General features: G+C 35.1%; 4 protein-coding genes across 5 annotated transcripts in view; 2 read left to right on the top strand and 2 right to left on the bottom strand.

Annotated features, from left to right (window-relative positions):
* The window catches only part of LOC112048458 (TATA-binding protein-associated factor 172), a 52,129-nt gene extending 39,542 nt beyond the window's left edge, over window positions 1-12,587 (bottom strand). Inside the window, exons 1-4 of the mRNA XM_052884507.1 lie at window positions 12,387-12,587; window positions 5,711-5,762; window positions 2,067-2,244; window positions 1,487-1,547 (exon numbers count right to left, since the gene is read on the bottom strand). Of these exons, the coding sequence (XP_052740467.1) occupies window positions 1,487-1,547; window positions 2,067-2,244; window positions 5,711-5,721 (250 nt within the window). The 5' untranslated portion in view covers window positions 5,722-5,762; window positions 12,387-12,587. The remainder of the gene's footprint in view (window positions 1-1,486; window positions 1,548-2,066; window positions 2,245-5,710; window positions 5,763-12,386) is intronic.
* Window positions 12,588-14,202: 1,615 nt separating this feature from the next.
* On the top strand, window positions 14,203-16,216 carry LOC112056476 (nucleolar protein 12). The gene is made up of 3 exons (XM_024096913.2): window positions 14,203-14,380; window positions 14,451-14,556; window positions 15,484-16,216. The coding sequence occupies exons 1-3, from the start codon at window positions 14,307-14,309 to the stop codon at window positions 15,955-15,957; spliced, it is 654 nt and encodes a 217-aa protein (XP_023952681.1). The 5' UTR covers window positions 14,203-14,306; the 3' UTR covers window positions 15,958-16,216.
* Window positions 16,207-19,868, bottom strand: LOC112056475 (endonuclease III-like protein 1). 2 transcript variants are annotated; one of them, XM_024096911.2, is made up of 5 exons: window positions 19,524-19,867; window positions 18,830-18,964; window positions 17,830-18,000; window positions 17,531-17,690; window positions 16,207-17,142 (listed from the first exon to the last, which is right to left on the bottom strand). In XM_024096911.2, exons 1-5 carry the CDS (start codon window positions 19,704-19,706, stop codon window positions 16,331-16,333), a joined length of 1,461 nt encoding a protein of 486 aa, XP_023952679.2. In that variant the 5' UTR covers window positions 19,707-19,867; the 3' UTR covers window positions 16,207-16,330. The 2 variants fall into 2 exon arrangements, with proteins under 2 accessions (XP_023952679.2, XP_023952680.2); XM_024096912.2 differs by lacking the exon at window positions 17,830-18,000 and having other exon boundaries at window positions 19,524-19,868.
* Window positions 19,869-20,040: 172 nt separating this feature from the next.
* LOC112056474 (ER membrane protein complex subunit 3) lies at window positions 20,041-23,827 on the top strand. The gene is made up of 5 exons (XM_024096910.2): window positions 20,041-20,345; window positions 20,453-20,591; window positions 21,508-21,625; window positions 22,378-22,539; window positions 22,879-23,827. The coding sequence occupies exons 1-5, from the start codon at window positions 20,197-20,199 to the stop codon at window positions 23,052-23,054; spliced, it is 744 nt and encodes a 247-aa protein (XP_023952678.1). The 5' UTR covers window positions 20,041-20,196; the 3' UTR covers window positions 23,055-23,827.
* The last annotated feature ends 58 nt before the right edge of the window (window positions 23,828-23,885 follow it).

Here is a 23,885-nt window from a genome sequence, read left to right as displayed (position 1 = left end):
GTCGACTAATATCTCCGCTATTTTAGATCTAGGCCACTCTCAAGTCGGTCTACTTTAAGACATTGAATAAACTTCGATATACAATTTTCCTGATAGGAAAATTTTTCACTCTTAATTGGGACCTTAATCTGCATAGTTACTCGTAGGTAACTGATAAGACTATAAAAGCGTACTTTACAGTAGAGGCTTATAAAAATTGTAAAGGAAAATACGATAACATATTTCTTCAAGATTTTATCATCACATAAAAATCCTCATTTAAGAAATTTTATATAAATAAACGCCAAAATTCGAGTTAACGTAATATTTTAGATTCAAAATTTATTTATTTCAAGTAGGCTCAGTTTACAAGCACTTTTGATAAGTCAGTTGACTATTTGTAAAGATTCTGCCACCGGTTCGAAAGGCTGAGAAGAACCATTGTTACAAATTGTTGGTGTCGATACGTGGAATGGATTTTTCCGTTGCAAGATTAATATAGCTTGTATTATTAGGCTTCATCATCATTATCAACCCATATTCAGCTTACTGCTGAGCTCGAGTCTCCTCTCAGAATGAGAGGGGTTAGGCCAATAGTCCATCACGCTGGCCCAATTCGGATTGACACACACGCAGATAATTAAGAAAATTCTCAGGTATGCATGTTTCCTCACGATGTTTTTCTTTCACCGTTTGAGACGCGTGATATTTAATTTCTTAAAATGCACACAACTGAAAAGTTGAAGGTGCGTGCCCCGGACCGGATTCGAGCTAACACGCTCCGGAATCGGACGCAGAGGTCAACTCTGGGCTATCACGGCTCTCTGCTTCTGATTTCTGTGAAATCCATTCTAATCCTGGGCCCGCCCGTTTGACTGTTAGGTACCATTCCCATTTCTAAGACACCTCGCTTAGTTGGTAAGGTTTTTTTTTAATATGACAAGTCCTATTCCCCTAAAATTACTCGGAATGATTGCTATAATTGGGTACGACAATAGACCAGCGGGCAGGAAACGAAGCCATGACTTCTCGGCGTGAGTCCGGCCCCTTTACCTTGGAGTGCTTGAGGCTTAAATTTTATATCTCGTCTATCGTATTTTAACCCCAGTTATGTCGTGTCGTCCAGCCCCAGAAGGGGGAGAGTGAGTATCAAGGGACAAGGAGCGAAAAGAGAAAATAACTTGCAGGGAGTCAAGAAGGCGTCCCGGGAACAAGTAAAGAGCAAGTACCGTGTTCGCCCACCCTCGATTCGGTCCAAATTACCGAGAGGTTGAAAGGGCCATGGGAGGTGGTGGGTTGTCGTCATTATCGTATTTTCACCGTATTCACGCAATATGATGACGTCTTGCAATCTCTTGTCATTCACTTGGTACAATTCTCTTCTACAAAGCACACACTTCTCTTGTTCCGTCTTCCGCTCATGTTTTGTTCTTTCACTGACAATACAGGTTACTCGTACATATAATTAATAGTAATTAACATATTAGTATACTTAAATTACAGTTACCTTTGGCAGTAAACGGCGGTGGATGCCACTCGGGTACTTTTGATAATATTGCCTCCACAGCCTACAACAAGATAAATATAATAAATAACATTCTATAACACAATTAAAATTACTTTTGTAATAGATTGTATGTTAAATAAGTGTATTTACATTACAATATATTTTTGTTTGACTTCACGAAGCCAAGATTTCTGAAATCTTGGCTATAAATTGGCTATAAATATAATAAATAACATTCTATAATACAATTAAAATTACTTTTGTAATAGATTGTATGTTAAATAAGCGTATTTACATTACAATATATTATTGTTTGACTTCACGAAGCCAAGATTTCTGAAATCTTGGCTATAAATTGGCTATAAATATAATAAATAACATTCTATAATACAATTAAAATTACTTTTGTAATAGATTGTATGTTAAATAAGTGTATTTACATTACAATATATTTTTGTTTGACTTCACGAAGCCAAGATTTCAGAAATCTTTGTACTCTGTAATGTAATCTAAAAAAAAAATTACTAGCGATTCTCTGCAACGCAAGCTTAAGACAACAACTGATAGGTGGCGTGGTTACCTGCGTGGCCGCGACCCTGGTCTCCCAGGCGGCGGCGCGCAGGTGCTTCATGAGGCGCGCCAGCAGGCGGTGCAGCTCCTCGGGGTGCGCGCGCTGCACCTCGCCCAGCTGCAGCGCCGCCGCGCGCCGCGTCGCCGCCCCCGAGCCTGCCTCCAGCAGCACGAACAGCCGGTCCAGCCTGCAACCACACTACACTGAACACCCGCGTCATATCGCTATTTCAACATCATCATGATGCTGGCATTTGTATAAAATTTGGAAGGACAGGAACATCTCTATAAACACCAAAGTGCGTCTTGTCCGGACTCTAATCTTTCCAATATTCACAAATGCAGCTGACATGGACTATCAAATCAGCTGATCGGCATCGCACAGACGCAGATCACGCCTTCGAGATGTGGTGCTGGCGAATAATGCTCCGTATTCCGTGAACAGCGCATAGGACCAATGCATCGGCGTTGAAACAACTCAACATCTCGAAAAGACTTTCCACCACCTGTCTTCAGAGGATCCTCGAGTACTTCGGTTACATTGCCAGGAGAGAAGAAGAAACCTTAGAGAAACTTGTTGTCATTGGCAAAGTGGAAGGGAAGAGACCTCGAGGACGTAGCCCGATCTGTTGGTCAGATCAAATCCGCACCACTCTCGATACAAAAGTACATGAAGCTCTCGCGAAATAGCCGAGGCGCATGGCGTGACGTCGTGCGGGAAAAGTCGTGAATGTGTGATAGGGGTCACGACCCTCAGTAATGAGGAACACGAAGCGGAGAGAGAGATGATGCTAGAGGCCAGGCCCACCCTAGGAAATAATCCCTGATACGCCAATGTTCATCACCCGAAGCGTAAGCTATTACTCATAACAATTCAAAGCCAAGAAAACTCCTGACATTATAATGAATCTACTGTCAAAACATCCATGAGTAGGTACTTTTTTTATTTTTATTCTTTACAAGCTAGTCCTTGACTGCAATCTCACCTGATGGTAAGTGAAGATGCAATCTAAGATGGAAGCAGGCTAACTTGTTAGAAGGAGGATGAAATACCACACCCCTTTCGGTTTCCACACGGCATCGTACCGGAACGCTAAATCGCTTGGCGGTACGTCTTTTCCGGTACAGTGGTAACTAACCACGACCGAAGCCTCCCACCACTCAGGCCTGGCCCAATTAAGACTATTTTACAATTGGAACTACAGTCGTTGTCTGAAATTGCGGCTTAGAAATGCAAATAAACCGAGAAAGTTGAATTTTGAGTATGACGATTTTAGGCTTCTCCCACTATATCCGAAATTCAGCTTTACAACACATGATATCAAGGAGAGACTAGAGAAAAGTTAATTAATATATTTTAATACATTGATGCTGAACGGAAGTGATGAATGGTTAATTATTATTATAGGTCGACGGGGCGTATCGAGTAAAATTCAAATAAATGTCGGTAACTTCCCTATACCTAGTATGTGAATTTTATAGGTTCTCTGAAATTGCAATGGTTTGTACTAATTCACGCTTCCTAAAAATAAAGATAACAGATTCAATAATTACCATAATCTTGTTAAAAATGTACATTGTACAATAAGAATACGTCAAATTGTAATTAACGAGATAAATTCACGCAATTAGAAGCATTATCATGTGATCAAGTTTGAACTAAAAATAAAATAGCAACAACATGTAATATTTTGGAAATCCCCCCCCAATCAATGATATAGCTAGAATGACGAAATTTTGGAAATCCCCCCCCCCCTCTCCCTTAGTCAATGATATTTTATGTCACAAATTCCTTTTATCTTATTGAACAAAAGGAGACATCATCAGCTTATTTTTGCCATACATAGCTACTCGTAAGAACCTTGTTATCCTCTAGGTTGATCCGTTCAATGGTTTCACAAACAAGCAGATTGTTATCATTTTTATCAGTACATTCTAACGGTGTATTACAGAGGCTTTTTTTATTCTTTACAAAGAGTTTGTTTGTTTGTTGAACGCGCTAATCTTAGGAACTACTGCTCCGATTTGAAAAATTCTTTCAGCATTCAATAGATCATTTATCGAGGAAGGCTATAAGGTTATATTTTATCCCCGTATTTCTACGGGAACGGGAACCACGTGGCTGAAACCGCGCGACGTCAGCTAGTTGTTAATAAAAATAATTAGGACAATACAAATTACAAATTTGGGAATCAAGCCCTTAGATGCTTGAATAAGCAGAGTACACCAATCGGCCGTCAACTGCAATATCTTCGTAGATAAATCAGCAAAATTGTTTTAACTGCTGAAAGTAATTGCCCTTAATCCGTACCTACGTATGTAGCTAATTTACTAATTGGTAACTGACCTAGCAATTATTTTTCATGTGCTATTTGTAGCAATTTAGTTTTACGCGCAGGCATTTGTATCATTGTAATAATAGCATATGGAGGATAAAATAACAGTGGAATTAGCGGACGTTAGTGGCGTGCACAGATTTTTGATAAGGGTATGCAATATCAACTAAATACAAGGAACACGAGAGACTAGACAATTCAAGGAAGTCTCTACGTATTCCCACGGAGTTCCCATAAAAATAGTCTGAATGAGAATGTATGGGTGTTGTTGTATATGCTTTAAATAAAATATATCCTTTACAAGGTTAAAAGATCCTTTTCAGAGAGTCGAAGGTTGCCTGGAAGAGATCTTTGTACACCGATAAGGCCGCCCTTTGTAATGGTAATTCGCTTATATTATTGAATTTAAAAGAGCACCATTCATTTGTCATGCAATCGCACATTTCCAATCTACCATAATAAGTCTGTGTTATTGAAATACATGTAAACGGTTGTAGTGAGGGCCTGGGTTCGAGTCGTCGGTCGAATTTTGACATATATAGCTTTTTTCTTTTAAGAAATTCTCAGTAACATGTAGCAAATTGGAGTTACGAGTAGGAAGTTGATGGTTACACCATCAAACCTAATGTGACAGTTACAGCGACAATAATTGTACCATTATTTTGTGGTAGAGGAAACACCTCGAGCAGGTCCCAGGACTTGTGACCTTGAGAGTAGGTTTAAGAGATCCCTTCAGACTAGCCAACACTCACCTTCCCTTCTCGACATGTTCTCCATGCCCACACTGAACAATTTATGATAAACAATAATTACAACACAAAACTTTATTGCACAAACGTATCCTAACGCAACTAGCAGCGTGACGGCAATTACGCTGCCTAACAAACAACTGATCTCAAGTCATTAAATACCCTCTTATTTATACCAACACTGATACATCCCCTCTACAATTACCTTAATAATGTTAATACCACCTGTAATCGAGAAACTTGTAAACACTAGGGAGGCGTCAGTGCGAGTCATTATAGCTACTGCTAACACTGCTGATTGTTACGAAGTCAAGCATTATCATTGCACCCTATTGAAGCAGCGTGGTGGAACCAAATACCGTCTCCTATACTTATAATGATAGGCCTAACCCACCAGTGGGCCATTTTTTTTTTCTCTGATATATTTATTTATTATTTGGACCACCAAAATATTTAAAAAACTAGGGAATTGAAACCCATTTAACATTACTTAGATATGTATGTATTAAGTGTGTCGTAGGTCGTAGTTTTATGATGACACGAGTATTATTCATGGCCGTAATACTTACCGAGACGTCATTTTGTTGATTTGATATCAACGCCGATTTTCTAAGAGTCCACCTGAAACAAAAAAAATGTATTTAGATCATTCTCAGTGACTCCTTTTGTAACCAAAACTGTAAGTAGGTAAATGGTATCCAGGACTCTATCCAGGATTACATTTTTTCAGAATTATCATTTTTTGCTAAATGACTAATCGATATAAAACTTATTCGCAAATGACATGCTTTAGCATATATAATACCTATTATAATGAAGTTAGGAAGACAATATCTCAAAAACCAAAAACGTGGATTTTTTAGAATAAGTTATTTAGCTAATAGGCCTTTTTAACTACGTATCTGTTTTTAAGAGTAGATTTAATTTAGTGTTATAGAAATATATTACGATTACGAAGCATAATTGTTAGTTGCGTCTAGTATCCAGTAGAACCTACCTATGTATTAAGAAAATCTATCTACCTATAGAATACGGCACCACAGACGAAAAAGTTAATATTATCATAGTCATTACGGTTGTCATCACTACAGTTTTTATGACCGTTTAAATCACGTTGTTAAACCAAACCAAAAAAAAACTTATGGGCTGTTGTCCCAGCTATAAAACCAATAAGTTTTTTTAAATCAATAAGACCCGTCTTCAAATTGTATACAAAAATCTTCTTAGAATTAATAGAATAACAGTTATTTGTATTCAAATAACAGGAATATAAATTCTGTAAAATAAAAACTGTAATATTTTGAGATATTCGCAGACACTCAAACATAATATAAGTCTTCTTTTCATAAATGTGTTAAAGTTGTGTAGTAAAGTGTTAAAAAGCAAACAGTTTGAGAACACGCGTCGGCAGCTCCACCTATAACATGGTAATCTTGATAGATCGCGCAGATGTCTCTGATAACCTATTCTTGAAGCGTCAGCAACGATTTGAGGTCAACAAACGTGTTATCTCGGCGCGCTAGTGCTGGCGGCACACTTTCGATTTTGATTTTGTTGACGAGAAATCTATAGTACTACGTCTTGGCTTTGATATCATTTATTATTACCCTACTGCAAGAAGGGTTATGTTTTTCGAGCTTAATTTATATGTATGTATGTAAGTATGTACGTAGCCCAGTGGATATGACCTCTGCCTCAGATTCAGGAGGGTGTGGGTCCGAATCCGGTCCGGGGCAAGCACCTCCAAGTTTTCAGTTGTGTGCATTTTATTTAAATATCACGTGTCCCGAACGGTGAAGGAAAACCTTTTTTTAATTCTCTGCGTGTGCGAAGTCTGCCAATCAGCATTGGGCCAGCAGCGTGGTGGACGATTGGCCTAACCCCACGTATTCTGAGAGGAGGCTCGAGCTAAGCAGTGAGCCGAATATGGATTGATAACGAAGTATGTATATTATATGTATGTAATATATTTAACTACAATAACAAATATAATAACATCTATATTCATCACAATCGGCTCAGTAATTTATACACATATTAAATTTAACATCCCGCCTCCTCGCTTCCATCTTAGACTGCATCATCACTTACCATCAGGTGAGATTGTAGTCAAGGGCTAACTTGTAAATAATAAAACAAAAAAGAAAAAAAAAACGTCATGCCGATAGCGACCAACACACGATCAGTTTGATCGGTTGTCAAGCCGTTAGCGCAGCAGGCATGTGAAATTAGTTAATCGTCAGTGTCTGGAATTGTGGATACAAACACATCATCACATACCTACATGGTCTGCTAAAATAATGCTGCCCTTTGGTTTCAATCTAACCTGGTAAAAACGCCAAGTTGATGTAATAATCGTAAACTTATCAGCCTGTTGCGACACTGACTCAAATACTTAATTTCATGGGGTTATCGGAGGTTATTATAGTTGTTATCTCGGCCCCAGATACAACTATTTTGTAATGTACATTCATACTTGTTGCCGAATGCATCATCACTTACTCGTTTTGTGTGGTCTAAATTTAAAGACACTCGACTCGAAACTTTAATAAAACAAAAGTTAAGAGTACTTTGAAAAACCCATTTCCATACGTGGTAGATAAATAGAAACTGAGGGTATTTAGGCATATTATTCTAAGACTTTTTCGTTTTTATAAAATCACTAAAGCTAATTTTTTTTAATTCTTTACAAGTCCTAGACATCGTAAAGGAACGCTAAATCGCTTGGCAGTACGTCTTTGCCGGTAGGGTGGTAACTACCCACGGCTGAAGCCACCCACTAGCCAGACCTGGACCAATCGGCCCAGTCGGCCCAGCCGGGGATCGAACCCAGGACATCCGTTTTATAAATCCACCGCGCATACCGCTGCGCCACGGAGGCCGTCAATTATTATATTATGCTTCGATACAATGACGAACTTTTTTAACAAGAGAAGTAAAAATAATGTTTAAATCTTTAATTTAATTTACTCGTATCTATTTAATAACAAAGATTGCTTGCAGCCTAGGATCAGCTTTCATCTTCACGTTCACACAGTAAATATTAATTTTTAGAGGAACAACTGTGGAGTTTTTTACCGGCTATTCTCAGCAGAACCTGCCATAAGCGGAAGTAAGAGTCGTTATAAATAGGCAAACTTGGCGTTTCACAAGCGCGCTTAAAAAAGCCTACTTGAAATAAATCATCTCAAAAGTTTAGGAAAATTTCATATGCAGGAGATCACATCTGTTTTTTCAGTTAACCAAAATAATATTCAAGCATTAAAATTAGTAGCTAGATTTATTTAAACTAAGACACCATTTATGTCAGGCTTTTCTTTATAACGCAAGATCCTGGGTTCAATTAAATTTGACTCAAACCTGGGCTACCTAATAAGTTTGTAAGTTGTGACGCTGATGATTCACAATACCTTCAGGATGCTAAGAAGAAGCAGTGTACTTGCCTCTAAATTGGCCTCTATTTATGATGTTCGCAACTTTTACAATGGTGGTGGCACCGTCCGGTTTGCCCCATTCCCGTGTGTAAACTGATTATAAAAGTCAAAAATCAAAAATTGAATTTGCGTCAAACCGCGCATACGTTGTGCGCATCGCACTCAAGGTCCTAGCCCATTAGAGCCACCCGGCACTTGAACCGCACAGACTCAGCTCATGCGGTTTAAATTATATTTATAAACATTAAACTCCGTAGTCACTGGATCACCACACTCAAAATCTATTAAGCGAGCCGGTGCAAGTCAGGTACCGTGGCTCTTATGGAGTAAAACCCTAATGCGTGAATAATTTTAAACCTGCGTGCTACGTCTAACCAATCACAGGGCTGTATTTCATAGAGACGAGAGCCGTGCCGAACCGTGTCTGCGTTAGTGTACGCGCGGCTTAATACCCACGCTAAAGTGCAATAAATCTCAGTATATGTTTGTGAGCCGTGATAGCCCCGTGGACATGACCTCTGCCTCCGATTCCGGAGGGTGTGGGTTCGATCCGGAGCATGCACCTCCAACTTTTCAGTTGTGTGTATTATAAGAAATTAAATATTACATGTCTCCAATGGTGAAGGAAAACATCGTGAGGAAACCTGCACACAAGAGAATTTTCTTAATTCTCTGCATGTGTGAAATCTGCCAACCCGCATTGGGCCAGTGTGATGGACTATTGGCCTAACCCTTCTCATTATGAGAGGAGATTTGAGCTCAGCAGTGAGTCGAATATGAATTGATAATGACGAATCCAGGAACAAGTCAAGCGTGGGGTACAATCATCATCTTTAATATCTGATGGTGTTCTTTACAGGGTTATCACACTAAAACTGTCAACCCGCACTAACAATACAACATAACCTCATGCTTGCCTGTGAAGTGATGGTATCCCAGGACTAGGATAGGACTTTCTTATGATAAAAACATCTACTACAGCCTTTCTTGATGAGTACTGTTTACCAACAAAGAAATTAGAAATGAATGTAGAAAACGTATGTCATTTGATAACTTATTTATTTAAAATTATTTATGGTTTGTTTATAAAATGTTCTAAAAAATATACTAACCATAACTAATTTTTCTAAGCTTATTAACCAAATTTATTTTCATTAATATAACAACAAGTTAATTATAATTATTATTAGTTGTGAAATGACTAGTGATTTATACCCTAATTTTTAATTAGTTTGTTGGTAAACAGTACTCATCAAGAAAGGCTGTAGTATGGGTTTATTTTCATTAATATCAGACATAAGGAAAAAAATTTGTATGAGCGTTCAAACAAAATCACAAATATCTTTGTTATTTGTGCGTTTATGTTTATAGTTCATTCAAGTTTAATATAAGTAAGATAAAAATGTATGATTTTTCATCTAATTACAGTAAAAAGATTTTTACTTTGCATCAAACATCCAGACAATCTTTGTTTGTTATTCATAGTAGATTATTATTCATGACATCTAAGATGGTATTGCACTAATCTGAGTGGAATATTTGTTTATTCAACATACTCATACAAAATGAAAATAGACAAAATGTCGACCAATGGCAGTAGAGTAGTCTCAGTCCCATCTCTTTTGTTCCAGCACAATGAAAGATATAGCAATATTTCTGTTTGCACCTCTACTGGTTGACATTTGTATATTTCTCTTTATGAGATACATTGTTTGGTCAGCATGCTAAGTTTAGTTTAGCTAATAGATATACTATACTAAAGCCACACTCAATGTGCACTGTTTACCAACAAAGAAATTAGAAATGCAGGTAGAAAATGCATGTCATTCCATAATTTATTTGTTTTAAATTTTTTTATAGGATCTTATTTCAAATATATTAACTATATCTAACTGTCCCAAGCTTATTATCAAAGGAAAACCAGCGCAAATGTATGGGAGCCTGCATAAAAACCAATAAAAATATGCAATATATTATTGGATAGATTTTTTATATACTTTTAACTTTTGTTATGGCAGGAAGTACTTACCCGAGTGCTGTGTGAAAAAAGTTATGGCGAAAAGTCATACTTTATTTACATAAAAATGCCCAATGAAATAAAGTCAGGGAACATGTTTTAACATGCTCATGCTTTAAAGAAAAATAAATCACTATTAGTTATGACTGAAAGTTGAAACTAACATTTTATATAATTATATTTTTGTGAATATAGAGAAATATATTTTTTATATTGAACGGGTTGACATTTTTGCCTGTAACCGAGATATAACATAATGCTTGTTAAACCATTTTGAGGATTTTTAAAGAAAAATATTGCTGTTTTCTTTGAGCCATAACTTTTTCCACACAGTAATTAGGAGCTTTTGACCTTATTAACTAAAGTACATGAAAAATCCTATCCAATGGTACATTGCATGTTGTTATTGGTATTTGGGCAGGAATGCCAGTTCTCATGTATGTTCATTAACTTAAGAACAAATTAGTTTTTTAATTTGTTTGTTGGTAAACAGTACATATCTAGTATGGCTTAAGTATAATCATTTTATGCTAAATGATTAGACCTTTCATTATCATTTGCCGTACAGGAGTTTTTGCTAATGTATTGCTGGCCCTTAAAGGGATTCATATATCAGCCTCTAACTAGCTCTATATTTTAGATAAAAGGACATGTAAGTACAGTAAGAAATTGTTGCCATAATTTACAAATATGTATAAGGTAAGATCTGGTGAATTGGGTGGTAATTCAATAGAATTTATTTCTTGGAATGAGTGAGTGGTATGTTTGAGACCACTGATGGGAGTTTCAGAATAAGTTTGTATCAATAACGTTGCATTTTATGTTTATTAAAATTAAGTTTACTGTTTAGTTGTATAGCCTTTAGAACCCACACACAGAACAAGAGTCCAGTTGTTCTGAGTTCTGCTTACTGCAATCAATTTTGTTTATAAAATTGTAACTTTATTGTAACACACATAGCAGTTGATCAGAATGAACTCTGCCTAAATATATAAAGTTACAAAGTACATACATCCACAGAACTCAGAACAGTTAAACAATCTCAGTGTTCTAAATTTAAATGTAGATAACTTTTTAATTAGAAACTCTAGTCATTTTCATTTCCATGTTATTTTGTTTCTTTTTTGTGGAAATATGTTCCAAATTTAAATTTACTAGAGATGTGTATTACCTGGATGTAACATTGTTTATTGGACTCGTAATTTTTTGGCGACTAAAATAGAAAGTATCAAGGTTTATGTATAACAAGACTAATGAAGCCCACTACTATTACTTTTATTCATACGTCACACTTAATAGACTGTTATGTTAGGTGTGTACTGTGTACTGCAAAGAAAAGCTATGACATTTATAAACATTTTTTATCTAATTCTTTAAATGCGCAAGCTCGAAACATCGCACGGCCGCAATCGATTTTTTTTCAATCATGAGGGTCGTATTTCGATACTGTCTGTTGCAGTAGACGAATTCATAGAATGCGATTAATAACCTATTATTCAACAGATTCGAGAGAAATGAAATAGAATTCTAACGGTATGCGTAACATGAGCCGCTCTCGCGTGTTAACATATGGTTCTATAGTTCTACATAGCAGTATTGATTACCAAAAAATAGTTTTCCCCGATTCCAATACAACTCATTGCAGCAATTTTCATTATCGATAACGATATCAAACACACGGATTTGAATTTAATGGGTCTCTATTCAAATATTCTTCCTGATATTTTCAAGTTGACAGAACATTTATAAATTTCGTACCAAAAATACGGCAAATCAATTAATTGTTAACCTCACCTTGCGTAACAAGACACATATCACGTCACAGCACCGAAATATTTCCATATTTCATCAAACCACTCAAATTCACACACGATAACATTTTTGACAAAATGCACAAACAAAAAAAACCAACGTGACGAGAGGAAGCGCATCGTCCAAGTTTCAAATATATACTGACAGCCATGCTGCGGATGAGTCCGTCTTTATTGTGCACTTGCGTGCTGATTGGAGGAAAATGGCGAAAAAAAAAAAGTTAATGGGTATGTGCGTCATATGCGCCAATCATAAGAGAGTATTCAAAATTCTTGATTTGGAGCCAAAAAATTTAGAATTAAAAATACAAGAATTACTCAAAGCTCTTTCGGCTTTTAGTATTATTTTACTTTAACCATTTTAACTGCGATAATCTATCATTTTCTGTAATGAAATATGCTTCGTTCGTCTCAATAATAATATGATATTTATTTCCACCCATTTTCACCTGTTTCTAGATCAATAGAAAATAATAATAATAAAATTATCGAAATTTCTTTTTAAAAAGTATACTTATTAAAAAGAAATCAAGACCAAATTGTCCTTTAGAAATTTGCATAAACAAGTACATTTCTTCATTCAATTATAATTTAATATACAACTTAGATGATTACAAATCTATATAAAAAAAAACACCTGTCTTGGTAAATTAAAGTAAAGCTTATCAAAATCAATCAATAATAAAGATGTGCCTCAGTTAGAGATCAGTGACATTAAATAAATTATAAAACAATTGCCCGTAGATGTATTTAATTTAATTATTAATAACTAAAACAAAGTATTAAATATTTTGATGAGATAGGTACGACCTTAGATACATAGAGGTGTCAAAGGGTATGACTGGGTACGACTTTTATTGTCTGTGCGTAGAGGTTGTTTGTGTCACAAACGTCAAATGAAAGTTTGATTTGTATGTTTGTATTGCTTCATGATGTTAGACCATTAATAACAGGACTTGCCTCGCTACCGTTACCCCTCTGGCAAAGATCAAAAATCTATGATATAACGCGTTTATAAAAACTGTTGCTACAGAATCGATGTTTCATTGTTATAATCGTTTTCGTCGTGTAAAGAGCTCCCTAAAAATGCCGGTTTGTGTAGTTAAATAGCATAAAAAACGGCCAAAATCTTGTAGATTAGTAAAAGATGGAGTAACGTTTCATTTGAAAGTATTTAAACCTTAATTTTAACAAATTTTTAATGAAGACAATTTATAAAAAGAATCGATTCTTTTGACGAAACAGCCAAACATCGATCAGTAATCGAATATTCTATGTATTTAATCTGTGGATAGTCTAAGCAATGTCACAGTAAAAATATATACAAGCAATATTGTAACTCGGCCGTATTTTTGAAATAAATACCTACAGCCGCGTGGTACGTAAACTTGTGATAGGCCAACTTTGTGTTTCCATTTAGTTTTGTGATTGTAAATATACTTTTTTTATGTAAACAAATAAAATACTTTGTAAATTGTAGTAAAATAGGAAGTGGATCAATAAAATGTGTGTTGTTTTTTTATTGGTAGATTTAAATACCTAATAAAATTTATAGTTGTGTGTAGTGTATGGACACAGAATATACATAATGGTGTTAAATGTTTTCGATGTGTGAGTTTACCTCGTCCTCCTCAAAAAACGACAGACTTTTTTGTTGGTAATTCACCAACAAAAAAGTCTGTCGTTTTTTGGTTGCGAAACAAGTCCATTCTTATTAATGGTCTAAGGCAGTAAGCAGGCAGTGTTTGCCGAGTTTTAAGGTTAACCAAAGAGAATTCCGGAGAATTTACTATGGTCACTTGTCAATTGTCATTGTCTTGTCAATCACATGTGTTTTTGTTTATTTGATATTTCGTTTAAATAAATTTAATTAATATTAGTTTGAATAGAATTTAAATAGAAAATGGGTAAGAGCCGTAAGAAAAATACCGAAAGAAAGCGCAAAATTAATTTAGTTTTTGACGAAGCCAAGCGAAAGTAAGTGTACACGTTACAAATAAAAACGTGACGTGACGGAGAATAAATTCATATTTACTAATAATTTTAGGGATTTCCTGTGTGGTTTCCGGAAAAGAAAATTAGAGAGAAAAAAGAAGGCACAAGAGGAGCTGCAACGAATGTTGAAAGAAGAAAAACGACGAATAAAACAAGAGGTAACATTTCGTTATTGTTCTTACTTAGTTGCTCATTGGTTGAATTTTGTTTCTTAGTTACCTACTATTGAGCTTAAGTATGCATTTAAGGAGCTTATTAGCTTATATATAATATATACTATACTATTTACTATTACTATAATTATTTTATAGAGATAAACTTTGTGGTGTTGTAGGGGGTAATCTCTGGATTGAACCAATTATGAAAATTCACTTGAAAGCCACAAAAGTTGGGAGTGTCATAGGCTATATTTTATTCCCATAATCTCACGGGGACTGGAAATACCCTGAGGAAACCGCAGTGCGTCAGCTAGTTATATACTTATATTTAGCGATATTGAGTTTATTTTACAGCTAAATATTTGGTCACTGACCTAAATACTACCTTAGATTGCATCATTAGGTGGTTTGGTAATAGCAGTGTAGCGTGCCTTGGAGGGGCTCTGTATCAAAATTATTTTTTATAGAATCTAGCCTGAAACCCAGTATTAGTTAGGTAGGTAGATCTTATGGTTATGGTTTAAGATGAGTGCAAATAAACTAAATTTCCATACCGAAAATGTCAAATCTTCAAGTAAGCAACCATCATAATTTGTCCTAAATGCAAGCAGGTGCATTGATGATTGCATGCACCGAGTATTCTAAATATTTTATGAATCAGGTTTTTTTTATTAAGAGTGTTTGTGTGTATAAACCATAAGTTTAGTCCAAAGTCAGGATTTCTCACAACAGTTAGATTCTAAAATACTGTAAGATGTACCCTAATAAATTTCATATGTATGCACTGCTTACTTTCCTATTTAACTTTAAAAATGCCAATCTCCCAATACTCCTCCAAAATGTGTCTGAAATGGTACCCAATCTTCATTATTTGTAACATCATCCTTATAACATAATCTTGTTAAGTGTTTAATTTCAATCTTTCAGAACAAGGAGTCCTACAAAAAGCTTGTGGTGTCTAGCCGCCCTATTCCAGATATAGAACAATTGCTCCAAGAAGAATATGAGGATGAAGATGTTAATGTGAAAATTGTTGAACTCTCATCAGATACATTGCAAAAAAAAGATATTGTTATTGGAGAAAATAGACCAAAAGTAAATGTGCAGAAAAAACAAGATAAAATAAAAGATGATTCAAATGAAATACAAGGTATGAATACAAATGAAGAAAGTGATTCTGAGAAGGCAGATTCAGATAATGAAGATAAAGATTTGAAATCAAAGAAAGAAGTAAAAAAAATATTAAAAAGACAGGCTACTAAGAAATTACAGAAAAGTAAAGTGTTCCAAATGAAGTCTAAGTTAGATAGAATACAAAACAAGAAAACACAGAAAAAGAAAGTAAAAAATGATCAGAGAAAAGAGAAATCTAAGAAGAAAAATCATAGAAAGAAACACTAACGACTGTATGTTTTATTAAATAAAATAATTATATTCTATGATAAAGTTATTATATTCAATGGATTTACCTAAAGATGCACATTAGGACAGTAATAAAAATGGTTCATGTACTTGTATAACCAATATTTTCTTTTCTTTAAAGGACTAGCATATCAATGATTGAAAATTACCCTACTTTAGTATCAGTTGTATTATAAGTTTTCATTGGCAATTTGTTTCTACAACATTTTGTAATGAAATTAAACAAAGTTTCAACATATTAATCATTTTATTAAGCAAACTTTAAACTTACATATGCAATTAATATTAATTAACAATGAATTATTCACACCTGATCCTGACACACAAAATTTAGAAAACAGTACTTTGCAAATTATTTCTTCTTTTTAGATTTTTTTTCAGCGGAAGCATTTTTATTGGTTGTTCTAGGAGACTTCCTTTTTTTATTTAAGTTTCCAGGTTTGAGTATTTTACTTCCAGAATTTATTTCACTGTCTATTTCCAATATTTCAATACCTGTATTACATGTTTTATTATCTACATTTTCCTCTTCTACCTTAATTTTACTCGACATAGCTGCTTGTTTATTAATTCTTTTTGTTGTCTTATCTTTTACTGTATTATTTGATACATCAATTAAATCAACATTTTCAACTTTAACCTCTTTTTTCACTTGCCTAGGGGATTTTTTGTTTGGAGGTTTAATCTCTGTATCATTTGATAGAGTTAGTAAATTGCTACCAGTTACTTCTAATTTTTTACTAGAATTTTCATCTTTGATCTCTTTCTTTATTGGTGATTTCTTATTTGGATATTTCAGTGCTTTATTACTTAACAGATTTATTTCACTGTTTGTTTTTAATTCTATAACAGTTGATGCATCATCTAAATTAAGATTTTCTGCTTTCCTAGGTGATTTTTCAACTTTCCTAGGTGATTTTTTATTAGGTGATTTCCTCCCTTTTTCGCTAGAAGGGCAGATATCATTATTTAAGCATTCATGGCACATAGGGCCCACTGGTAAACAAATTGTTTGTCCAAAGCCAACCATTAAGTGGTTTACTTCACTCCATAATTCAAATGGTAGCCAGGCTTCCAGTGCTTTGCGAGTGTCTTCCGGTGTGGCAGTGGGTTTTTTAAGCCAGCCTATCCTGTTGCTGATCCTGTGAACGTGGGTATCTACACCTGCAAATATTTTATTGCATTTTAAAAACACAAGAACATAGTTATATTAAAATTGTAATTTTCAATGCAGATATGCACACATACAATATATTTTGACAGCCTCCAGTGGTATGCACAATAGATTTACAAGACGGAGGTCATAGGTTTGATCCCCGGCTGGGCTGACTATGGTTAGGTACGGTTAGCTGGGAGGCTTCGGCTGTGGCTAGTTACCACAGCTCCATAAAAGACCTACCGCCAAGCGGTTTAGTGTTCAGGTAACTAAAATATTTTCCATAAATTGGTCTTTTATTCATTTAAACCAAATCATCCAATTGTGATGATTCTTTGATAACTTGAGGACTGTATGCCAAAGAATTGCTACTACAACCATTCACAAGTAACTTACCAATTCCAGTGACTTTATTCCAAGCAACTTTCATACAAATGTGTGCCATCTTTGGTCCAACACCAGTCAACTTGCAAAGTTTCTCAACAGAATCAGGTATGTCGCCATCATACTGATCTTTCAATGTCTGTGTTGTTTTCTTTATATATTTCACTTTGGTCTGTTAACAAAAGTATTCAAATTTATCACTACAATAAAGAAATTCATAAAGTCCATGGAACATCAAGTATTATGTCATTTTAATTGGGCTGCTCTAACTTCTGAAAACTTCAAAAATTAATGTAAAAAAACAAAAGAACCTTCCAAAAGCCAACAGGATATATCAGTTTGCCTAACTCTTCATCAGACATATTTAGCACAGAGTCCACAGTGAGCCCCTTTGCCCGGAGGCGTTCAATTGCTGCAAATGTCACCTGATCCTTTGTCTGACTGGACAACATCAGTGATATCAGACTTTGATATCTTATGACCTGTAATGATTTTTTTTTAAATAGTTGGTAGATTAGGATGTAATTCACCTGACATTGAGTAGAAATATAATATAGTATAATAATAATCTCAGTAGAAATATAATATAGTATAATAATAATCTCAGCAGTGAGCCAAATATGGGTTGATAATGATGATGATGATGATAATAGTGCTCTATTGTTCTACTTAATGCATGGAGGCATCACTTCCTACGATGTGCTGCCATAAGTCTCTTACTAGTACTTAATGACTCATAGTGCCTGTAATTTGCATCAGTAGCAACCATTGACCTCTTATAATAAAAGGAAGCACAGTCATGTAGAAAATTCCATTAAAACTGGCCAATTGTGCTATGACAGTTTTAGAATTATTGGTAAAGAAAATTATACCTAAAGGCCTTTAAATATTGTCCAATATTCAAAAAATCTTAACTTCAGAGAAAATTCAACATTAAGGATTGAGTTTAAGGTTGAATTATTACCATTAGGCCAATAGTCCAACAAGTAGTAAGTGGCTGTGCAGAGCATGCATGGGGGAAAAGGAAACCCTGATACATGTTATGCTTAGATGCACATGGTATGCTTAGATGCAGAGGTGCATCTGAACAACGCGCGGCACACATTGGATCCCCAGCAACACTCAATGAGGCGTTCGGCAACCTGAGTGGCCTGCTAAGCTTCTGGAGCGAGCTCAGCTGGTTGGAGTGACTCCGGGGGGGACCAGCACCAAAGGGACCTACATACAACAGCCAACCACAAATGGCCAAGTGCAGAAAAGGCCCAGGAAAGAACAAGAAGAACTATATTGGCAAACTAGTACTACTAGTACCTTCGGAGGAGCATCTTCATCCATACACATATGACAACCCATGGAGTCTACCGGAGCATCATTATTAGATCGCATATTTCTTAAATTAATTAGAAAGTCTTTCCAATTGTTAGGTTCCCACAGACCTTTGCTCTCCTGTAAAATAAAAAAAAATATAGCTAACAGTAAACTATTAGTGAACAGATGCATCTGTTTTCTAATAAGAATAATTACAGACCTATCTTACTTTTGCTACATAGTTTAAGCTGCATAAAATTTCTCCGATGCCAACTAATCTGAGCAAAGTTTCTGATACATGAACAGTATAGCATTAGACAGAAATTTTAACAAAAAAATTCAATATTATGCGGCAGCAACAGCAATAAACAATGGGAAGAAAAAACAAAGAGAAGTAACATCTTTCATTTGACTGGAAATTCAGTTTTTCCCTGCAGTAAACATGTATTTTAATGGGATAAAAAGTAGCCTATATTATGCTGCTTAATAACCATTGAAAGTCTCATTAAAATCAATCCAGCATTTCCAAAGATGATCATAAACCAAACATAATTGATTGTTTTGGTATCATCTAAATAAACAACTTGATAAAACAAGGTTGTTTTGAAATTACGGACAGGAATGGGGTACATTTAATATTTAAATAATAATAATTAATGTACAATACCTACTTACCCAGAATGAAATATTTACATACCTCTTTATTGGGAGAGTCCTTTTCAAACTCTATTTTCACATGAGGCTTTTTCTCAAACTTAAATTTATTTAAATCGGAAATACCATTATCTTTAGATTCTGCGGCAAAGTCATCAGGACTGTTTTTTATTTTATTATTGGCGCTTCGGCTTGCTGAAATAGTTTTAATTTTCCCACGAGGCATATTCAGTATTAATCTTGCAAACCTTCTAATACTTAATTATATTGATTTCATATAATAACTAAAAAGAAATAAATAAATGTAGCTTTTCAGATAACTTTCACCAAAATAATCACAAAAGAATACAAAAGAAATTCATTCAAATCTTATAACCATAGGTAATACATAAATATTTTTGTTTATAACTCTATGGTATGTCTGTGACACAGACTATGCATAAGGTTTTTTTTTGTAAAATTGTCTTTAAGGCTCTGAATTCTAGTTTTTAAATTTATTTATTCTGTCAGTGTCAACCAAAAGGAGGTGTCGCCTGTCAATGTCTTTGTCAATGTCAGTTGTCTTTGGTTTTTGCTGTGGGTTTAGTGAATTTTTAAAATATGTGATATTTAATTAATTAATGATTTAACCTATTTTACAAATATCTTACATATTTCACCGGCCACCCGACGCATAATAAACAATTATCACAACATATCTGCTATAGTGATAAACCATGGCAGAGTTGTTATTGGACCCTAACATTCGGTTATGGGTGTTTTTACCCATAGTTATCATCACATTCTTGGTTGGGATTGTAAGGCATTATGTATCGATCATACTATCTTCCCAGAAGAAAATTGAACTACTGCAAGTGCAAGACAGGTATATATTAACATGTCAAGACTCTACTTTGTAAATTTATGTTAATTTGATAATTTAACTTATAGAACTTATTACTTACACATAAATCACCCTTGCAACCTTTTCAGTCAGGTGATGATAAGAGCACGATTACTCCGTGAGAATGGCAAATATTTGCCTCGACAGTCATTTGCGATGCGGCGGCACTGGTTCAACAATGAAGACACTGGCTATTTTAAAGTGCAGAAAAGAGTGGCCGCTTCCCAGGTACTTCCTCTAATTGTTTTGAACATCTTTTATCTACTCGAATACCGCTATAATATAATATATCAGTCTGTTCTGTAAATCTGTTTTGTATTTGTTCTGCAAATTATTTGCCCAGCAACTGAAGCAGTGGGTCTAAACTTCATGTCCACTCCTATGAATGAATGAATACCTAATGTTTTGACCCTTGGTTTAATCTTATTTTATTATTTTTGTTCTATGAAATGACATTGTAAATAATTGACAATTTTAATATTACTAAATAAAATTATTATAATGTACTCGGCTTGCACGGCTATGAGGCAGATTGTGTATGAACATTGAAATGTAACAATATCTGTATATGATCACATTCTGGCAATAAATGATTTATGATATGAGGAAGGAGTGTTGTAGTGAGCTTTTACTATAGGCTATATCACAGGTAGGCATAACATCATTAACATTCACTCTCACTGGTCACTGTCGGCTCACTGTTGAGCATGAGTCTCCTCCCAGTATGAGAGGCCTTAGTCCACAATGCTGGCCAAATGTGGATTGGCAGACTTCACACAAATAGAGAATAACTAAGAAAATTCTCAGGTAAGGAAGGAAAATGCACATTTCCTCATGATGTTTTTCTTGCACTGTTTGAAACACATGATATTCAATTTCATAAAATACATTGGAGATGCATGCAGGATCGGATCTGTACCTACAGCCTTCAAATCGAAGGCAGAGGTTGATCCACTAGGCTATCACATCTCTCAAAGTAGGTAGGTAGACATATAGTACCTACTTATTTCAAGTAATATAATAGTTGTCAATCCGTATTTATTATGTCATTGCTTATGCAAATATGGATTGAGACCTCAAGAGTTGTCTTCCATAATCAGAATCATATTTAGAAACTTTAACTTGAAATTTTTATTATTTTCAGAATCCTATGACAGATCCCGGCATGATGACAGACATGTTGAAGGGTAATGTGACCAATGTGTTGCCCATGATAGTTATTGGTGGCTGGATCAACTGGATGTTTAGCGGCTTCCTAACAAGTGAGGTCTACAAATATATTTAACCAACTGCTTATCGGTTCGTGATAGACCTATTGGATGCTGGGGTCCCTAGGTGCTGGAATGGCAGACTAGTAAACGCTGTGTTGGTGGGCTGCCCACCAGGTGGACTGACAACATCAAGTGAGTCGCAGGAATTTGATTCAGGATCGTGATTTTTGGAAGGCCTATGCCTGCAATGGACGTCTATCGGCTGATATGATGATGATAAACTGCTTATGCTTTGACAAAATGCAACATTTTATGAATTGGTTGCTCTTATCAGTAGGTCTAGGAAACACTCCACAAGATACTTTGTGATGTGAGACAAGTAATTGTTTACCAATATATCTTACCTTGAGATTGGATGAAAGAGAGCAATATTTTCAACTAGCGGGCACCCGCAACTTTTCTTCGTGAAAGTCAATGTGAAATTTCTATTCCTATATTTTCACCACCTTCTTTTAATTTTTTCTCATGTTTTATATATAGATATAATAAATAGTAAATTTTTGTAAAGTAAATTTTACAAAAATTTAAAACATGAACAATTTATATTGCACCAAAGTTGCTTTTACTACTTTTCTGGTACGCCCACACACACAAATTTTTACAAATGTAGGATTCTATGGTGTGAGAATTTTTTAAATCAGTCAAGTATTTTCAGAGCCTATTTAATACAAACAAACAATCAAATCTTTCCTCTTTATTATATTACTAAAACCACTATTCACTTGTTATGCTTATTATTTCAGCCAAGGTTCCCTTCCCATTGACCCTGCGCTTCAAACCCATGCTGCAGAGAGGAGTAGAGCTGGCATACTTGGATGCCTCCTGGGTATCCTCGGCTTCATGGTACTTCCTCAATGTGTTTGGTCTGCGTACTATCTATACTCTGGTTTTGGGAGAAAATAATGGTAAGAAACCATTCATTGTAAAAATATAATTAAGAATGTATGCTGGCTTGATTGGCTCAGCAATATTGACCTACTTTGGGAGGTCTGAATTCTCATATTGGTATAGTTTGTACACCAAATTTTTTTTTACAAGTTTGCCCTTGACTACAATCTCACCTGATGGTAAGTGATGATGTTATCTAAGATGGAAGCGGTCTAACTTGTTAGTAGGAGATTGAAAATTAAATTGCTTGGCGGTACGTCTTTGATAAAATGGTACTATGTACGGGCCAGGCTATTATAGACCAGGTTACTAACACACTACATGCAGTCAATAACATGATAATTGATATATTTCAGCTGCAGACCAGTCGAAGGTGATGCAGGAACAGATGGCAGGGCCAGCGATGGCAATGCCACCAGACTCAAAGGCTGCCTTCAAAGCAGAGTGGGAGGCTCTGGAGATTACTGAACACCGCTGGGCACTCGCTTCCTCTGAGGCGGATATATTAGCAGCTACAGAACAACCTCAATAGTCAAATTTTAGAATAAGCTTAATGTATATCAAAATTATGTATTTATTTGAAATAACTAGAGCATGTGGTGATGGAACGTATTGAAATTTGCATTGTAAGTGGCGTGCACAAGGTTTTTAATAAGGGTAGGCAGTTATTACAGAAGGTTCGTACAGAGTCGCCAGGATAGGCACTTGTACAGCCTCTATATGTCTAAGGACTCATTCACACGGCTGTATTAATGAAGAAATTGTCCAATTTGTATGTCTAGTGCCTCCCCAGTAGGCTAGTCAAGGATTTAGCCTCAGAAAAAACCAAAAAAGATTAAACTGTGAAATCTCTCGTCTCACTGCCATATGATGATGCACTGCTGAACTGCAGCAGCAGTTCATTGGAATTGGAAAATGCAGTTTATTTCCATAAATCATGAAAATCAGTTTGGTAGTTTCAAAGATTATTTATGTGTATTATTTGTATGTTGTATGTGTTAAAAATTACATAAACGATTTTGTTCTGTTACTCTTTACCTCGTGACATGGCGTGCACAGAGCTTCATACTAGGGTATGAAATATTAAATTGAAAATTTTAAATCTGTGCAGTTATAAAGTAATATCATTATTTTAATTAAATGAACTAAAGATCCATTAGCATTGTAAAATAAAGCAATTAACTTCCTACAGTCACCATTTGCATTTACCTTTAGGTGATTGTTTATAGACAGTGGTTCTAAAGTGTAAAGCATTTCTCATTGTTTTTATTATGTTTCAATGTGAATAAATATTTACGAATTTTAGCGCAGTTTTATATTTCTAAAATCCTTTACTTTTATAAGATCTGTGTATGCATATATA

This window comes from Bicyclus anynana, chromosome 11 (genome assembly GCF_947172395.1).
Source record: "Bicyclus anynana chromosome 11, ilBicAnyn1.1, whole genome shotgun sequence".
Taxonomy (NCBI): Eukaryota; Metazoa; Arthropoda; class Insecta; order Lepidoptera; family Nymphalidae; genus Bicyclus; species Bicyclus anynana.
The sequence above is the reverse complement of the archived record's forward strand: the minus strand, read 5'-3'. Positions and strand labels throughout refer to the sequence as shown.

Excerpts from the sequence above, each read along its gene's own strand:
- LOC112056476 (XM_024096913.2), top strand. The coding sequence starts at position 14,307 with ATGGGTAAGAGCCGTAAGAAAAATACCGAAAGAAAGCGCAAAATTAAT. Across the intron at positions 14,381-14,450 it reads TTTGACGAAGCCAAGCGAAA|GGATTTCCTGTGTGGTTTCC; the intron begins GTAAGTGTACAC and ends TAATAATTTTAG. Across the intron at positions 14,557-15,483 it reads AACGACGAATAAAACAAGAG|AACAAGGAGTCCTACAAAAA; the intron begins GTAACATTTCGT and ends TCAATCTTTCAG.
- LOC112056475 (XM_024096911.2), bottom strand. The coding sequence starts at position 19,706 with ATGCCTCGTGGGAAAATTAAAACTATTTCAGCAAGCCGAAGCGCCAAT. Across the intron at positions 17,691-17,829 it reads ATCCTGTTGGCTTTTGGAAG|ACCAAAGTGAAATATATAAA; the intron begins GTTCTTTTGTTT and ends TTTTGTTAACAG. Across the intron at positions 17,143-17,530 it reads GAATAAAGTCACTGGAATTG|GTGTAGATACCCACGTTCAC; the intron begins GTAAGTTACTTG and ends AAATATTTGCAG.
- LOC112056474 (XM_024096910.2), top strand. The coding sequence starts at position 20,197 with ATGGCAGAGTTGTTATTGGACCCTAACATTCGGTTATGGGTGTTTTTA. Across the intron at positions 20,346-20,452 it reads CTACTGCAAGTGCAAGACAG|TCAGGTGATGATAAGAGCAC; the intron begins GTATATATTAAC and ends CAACCTTTTCAG. Across the intron at positions 21,626-22,377 it reads GTTTAGCGGCTTCCTAACAA|CCAAGGTTCCCTTCCCATTG; the intron begins GTGAGGTCTACA and ends TTATTATTTCAG.